The sequence below is a fragment of the Lupinus angustifolius genome, chromosome LG04, assembly GCF_001865875.1.
Source record: "Lupinus angustifolius cultivar Tanjil chromosome LG04, LupAngTanjil_v1.0, whole genome shotgun sequence".
Taxonomy (NCBI): domain Eukaryota; kingdom Viridiplantae; phylum Streptophyta; class Magnoliopsida; order Fabales; family Fabaceae; genus Lupinus; species Lupinus angustifolius.
Genome location: NC_032012.1, coordinates 22,232,118 through 22,237,766, shown reverse-complemented (window position 1 = coordinate 22,237,766; position 5,649 = coordinate 22,232,118). Strand labels below are relative to the sequence as shown.

The window sequence follows — 5,649 nt, the reverse complement described above, 5'->3', positions numbered from 1 at the left end:
GCAACTATAAACACATACCCCATAGTGTTTTTTTTGTCTATCAAGTCCCTACACCAATCTGAGTCAGAGTAGGCCATGCGTTTTGAGCTAATCTTGTCACTTTGATGAGGGAAATTGATGCCAAAAGCAAGTGTTCCTTTCAGGTATCTTAGAATCCTCTTTGCTGCCATCATGTGAGAATGCCTGGGATCACACATGAATATGCTAATCAATCCAACACTATAGGATATTTCTGGTCTTGTATGGTAATGTATCTCAAGCTTCCAACCATTTGTCTGAACAATGATGCATTCACAACACCTTCATGCTCATCCTTGTCTAGTTTTAGGTTCACTTCAACAGGGATTTCTGAGGGATTGCAGTTTAGCATGTTGAGTTGTGCGAGGATCTCAAGTAGATACTTCTTTTGGTGCATGAATAATCCTCTCTTGGTATGCTGGAATTCCAAACCAAGGAAGTATGCTAATCTGCCCAAGTCAGTCATTTCGAACTCACCCTTAAGGCTCCTTTTTACTTCTTCAATTCCGTGTTGGCTACTTCCTGTGATCAATAGATCATCAACATACAAGCATATGAACAAGGCATCACAATTCTGGTTCAATGACTTGATGTATACACCATACTCAACCTCACACTTCTGAAATCCACAGGCAGACAAGAATTTATCAATCCTTTTGTTCCATACTCTTGGGGCTTGCCTCAAACCATAAAGTGCTTTCTTTAGTTTGAGCACTTTGTTCTCATTTCCTTCGCTAATGAAACCTAGTGGCTGAGATACCTATACTAATTCTTCCAAAAGGCCATCCAGGAAGGCAAATTTGACATCCAATTGCCAGAGATTCCATCTATTCCAGCTAGCTATTGCAAGAATGAGCCTTATTGTCTCCAATCTTTCTACTGGTGCAAATACCTCAGAGAAGTCTATTCCTTCCTTTTGCATAAACCCTTTGCCGACTAGCCTTGCTTTATGCTTAGCTATGATGCCATAAGGTTTTAGTTTTACCTTGAAGATCCATTTGACTGTTATTGGTTTCTTCTTAGCTGGTAATTCTGCCAATTCCCAAGTGCCATTCTTCTCTATGGACTTGATTTATTCAAGCATAGCTGCCCTCCAAGTGCTGTTGTTTACTGCTTCTTCAGAACTGATTGGTTTAGTATCTGCATACAATGCCATGTGTTGAAAAACTTCACCTTCCAGACTCAATAAATTATCAGAACTTAGCACAGAGTCTGATAGCCAAGAAGGAGGATTCCTTGCCCTTGTTGATCTTGTATTTGCTTGTTGAGTGCAGACAAGTGTCTATCTTCTTTCTTCTAATGTCTTAGCCAAAGAATCAGAGGTTTTGTTTAACTCTTTGATTGACCTTGCTTCATCAAAGTGTACATCCCTGCTAAACACAACCTGTTTGGATTCAGGGCTATATAATTTGTAGGACCCTGTGTTGTTGTAGCCAAGGAAGATCATTGCTTCACCTTTATCATCCAGTTTTTTCCTCTTTTGGTCTGGTATGTGTCTATAGAAAATTGAACCAAAGATTCTCAAATGTTTCACTGATGGTTTGATTCTTGACCATGATTCCTCAGGAACTTTGCCTTCAAGCCTCTTAGTTAGACATCTATTGAGTATGTAAGTTGCTGTTGAGGCTGCCTCACCCTAGAATTCATTTAAGAGTTCATTGCTTCTTAACATGCTCCTAACCATATTCATTATGGTTCTGTTTATTCTTTCTACAATTCCATTGTGCTGAGGTGTGTAGGGGCAGTCACCTCATGCACAATCCCTTGTTCACTAGAGAAATTGCCTAATTCTCCTGAGTTGAACTCACCTCCACCATCTGTCATTAGGATTTTTAGGCTCTTTCCTGATTGCTTTTCTGCTTGAGCTTTGAACACTTTGAATACTGAGAAGGTTTCACTTTTGTTTTTCATTAAAAACAACCAAATTCTTCTGCTTAGCTCATCTACAAAGGTGATGAAGTATTTGCTTCCTCCTAGTGATGGTGTGTCAAGAGGTCGACACACATCAGAGTACACCACATGCAGAAGTTCATTGGCCCTGGATGGTGTGTACTTGCTGAATGAGGACCTTGATTGTTTTCTTATCAAACAACTGTCACATATATTCTTAGGGGGTTGGATTAGAGGTAGCCCTGCAACCATATCTTATGAATTCAACTCACTCAAATCTTTGAAGTTCAAATGTCCATACCTCATATGCCACAACCATGAAATTTCTGCTAAGGATAATGCATATAGGCATTGAGACTCCATAGTTTCTAAGCTTATCTGGAATGTTCTGTTTGGAGCCATTGATGCTCTCATTACCAACTTTTCCTCTGATCATAAACTTCTAGTGATCCATCAAGTAGACCCATCGAAAAACCCTTTTCAAGTAGTTGCCTGATGCTAATCAGATTGCTCTTCATGTTTGGCACATATAGCACATCTGTAATCATAGCATGTTTCCCATCTTTTCTGTTTATCAACACATCACCAGTGCCTTCAGCTTGGATCATTCTGTTGTCAAACATTGCTTTTCTTCCTCTCATCAAAATTCACTAACCATTCTCTATGTCCTATCATGTGGCTTGAACACCCAAAGTCTATATACCAAACATCACTGTTCTTGTTTACTTGATTTGTAATCATCATGAGCAATAAGGGTTGTTCCTCACTTTCAGTTGTTGTTTCTTCTTTGACCATATGTGCTTCACTGTGTGACTTGCTCCATCATTGTTTGATCCAAGATAAGCCTTGCATTCATTTGAAAAGTGACATGTCTTATTGCAATTGAAGCACCTTACTTTCTTTCTATCAAGTGATCTTCTGCCACCTCTCCATTGATTTAGACTCCCTCTTCTTTCTGAGTCATGTATGCCATGACCAATTTTGTCATGATCCTTCTGTTGGAAATTCTTATGATTTCCACCTCTGAACTCTCTTCTTGCACCCTTACCTCGAAATCCATTCCTTCCATTGAAGCTTATTCTATCTGTGAAGTGAGCTTGCAATGCTTGATCAACTAGTCTCTCATTAGACCTTTCAATGAGCCTTTGCTCATGTGCTTCCATGGATCCTTGAAGATCCTGAACTTTCATCTCTTCAATTGCCACAACAATATGATCAAATCTTGGGTTTAGAGTTCTTAGGATCTTCTCAATTATAGATTGATCACTGATTTTATCACCACATGCCTTCATTGCATTAGTATGTGTGATGACTTTGTTGAAGAATTGTGCCACTCTCTCATTGGATTCCATCTGCATCAATTCATATTGGCGCCTGAGTGTTTGCAACCTTACTTTCTTCAACTGTTCTGCTCCTTGGTTGCAAGCTTCAAGAATCAACCAAGCTTCTTTTGAATTCTTTGCACCAGAGATCTTTTGAAAGTGTGCTTCATCCACACATTGATGCAGTAAGAATATTGCTTTGCAATCTTTCTTCTTATTCTCTTTATGTAGTTTCCTTTGTTCTTCTGTTCCTCCTTCAACAAAGGGTTGGAATCCTTGCTCAACTATTTCATCCACTTCTTGGTACCCCATCAATGCCTTCATTTGTACTCTCGATTTGTTCCAATTCTTGCCATCGAGGATTGGTAAGTTTGCTGGGAAATTGCCACTGTTTTGTCCCATATTGATTCAAGATCGATGTTCTTTTATGTTCTTGTATCTCCAACCTAGCTCTTGATACCAGATTTGTTGGAACACACTGAAAACAGAACAAGAAAAGAAGACGTTTATGTGTGATGGAGAGAGATTGGAGAAGATGAAGTTGAGTACTTAGATCTTGAGAAAGAAGGAGAATCAAGAGGAGATTATATGGCAGAAAAAACTATCAATTTTCTTATTCTTTAACAAGATTGTTGATGCGGAAGACATATGGAGAAAATATAATAGAGAAAATGACACCGAGAAATTAACGTGGTTCAGCAATTTGCCTACGTCCACGGTTGAAGAGCAACAATGATATTATCACTATGATAAAAGAGAATTACAAGTTCACTCAAGTGTTTCACTCACTTCCCAAAAACCCAAGTACACCCAATATCACTCTCACTCACTTATATCTTAAACACTAAAATATTCCTCACAATATTAGAACAAGAGAAGAAGAGAGAATATGCACTAAGGCTAGAATATTGGTGTGTCTTACAATGGCTTGGAGCATTCCTATTTATAGCCAAAGCCTTGAGGATCCTATGGCCAAAAACAAAGATGCTTCACCACAACCTCTTCTTCTCATTGGCTACAAAAGAGGTTACACTATAGCCACTCATTTTACTTGGCCACAAGAATGTTTCATCATAGCCACTTCTTTTGCCACATCATTCTCTTTTTCTTTTAAGCCAATATTTAATAAATCTCCACCTTGGCTAAAAGACTATCATAACTATTTTCATGTTGCTCTTCTTCATGCCCACTAGAGATTCTGGACATCAATCAAGTCCAGACAATGCCTGAACTTCGTTGTTGGAACTGGTTTCGTCATCATGTCAGCAGGATTATTTGCACTGGGTATTTTCTCCACTTTAACAATTCCTTTCTCAATGATATCTCTGATAAAGTGCATCCGAACATCAATATGTTTTGTTCTTTCATGATACATTGGATTTTTTGTGAGATGTATAGCACTTTGACTATCACAGTAGATGGTTGTTTCTTCTAGTTGTATACCCAACTCTTCAATTAGACCTTTCTCCCAAATGGCTTCCTTTACAGCTTCTGTTACTGCGATGTACTCCGCTTCAGTTGTAGATAAAGCAACAATTGATTGTAGTGTTGCTTTCCAACTAACAGTACAACCACACAGTGTAAAAACATATCCAGTGAGTGATCTTCGCTTATCCAAATCTCCGGCATAATCTGAGTCAACATATCCGATGACCTTACTTCCAACACCTTTGACTTTTCCATACAATAAGCCAATATCCATGGTACCCTTTAGGTAGCGCATAATCCACTTCACAGCCTTCCAGTGAACTTTACCAGGACTTGCCATATACCTACTTACCACACTTACTGCTTGTGCAATATCTGGTCTAGTGCATATCATGGCATACATAAGACTGCCAACTGCACTAGCATAAGGTACACTTGACATCTCCTCATTTTCGCTCTCAGTTTGTGGACACAAGGCCATTGAAAGTTTGAAATGAGACGCCAATGGAGTAGTGACTGGTTTAGCATTTTGCATGCCAAATCGTTCCAACACTTTCTCAATATACTTCTTTTGTGATAGAAAGAGCGTCCCTTCTTTTCTATCTCTCTGAATCTCCATTCCTAGAATTTTCCTTCCAGCTCCTAAGTCCTTCATTTCAAACTCTGAGCTCAATTGAGCTTTTAAGCTTTTTATTTCTGACATGTTCTTACATGCGATCAACATGTCATCAACATAAAGAAGGAGATAGATAAATGACTTATTTGCCAGCTTCTTGTAGTAGACACAACTATCATGCTCACTTCTACAATAGCCATTTTCGAGCATGAAGGTGTCAAACCGTCGATACCACTGTCTAGAAGATTGTTTTAAGCCATATAAGGATTTCTTCAGTAAGCAAACATGATCTTCCTTCCCTTGAACTTCAAATCCTTCAGGTTGTTTCATATAGATTTGTTCCTCCAACTCACCATGCAAGAATGCTGTTTTGAC

The 5,649-nt window shown here is 38.8% G+C and overlaps 1 protein-coding gene across 1 annotated transcript; it reads right to left on the bottom strand.

Moving 5' to 3' along the window:
• On the bottom strand, window positions 2,649-3,632 carry LOC109344727. Its single transcript, XM_019583479.1, has one exon. The coding sequence runs from the start codon at window positions 3,630-3,632 to the stop codon at window positions 2,649-2,651; it is 984 nt and encodes a 327-aa protein (XP_019439024.1).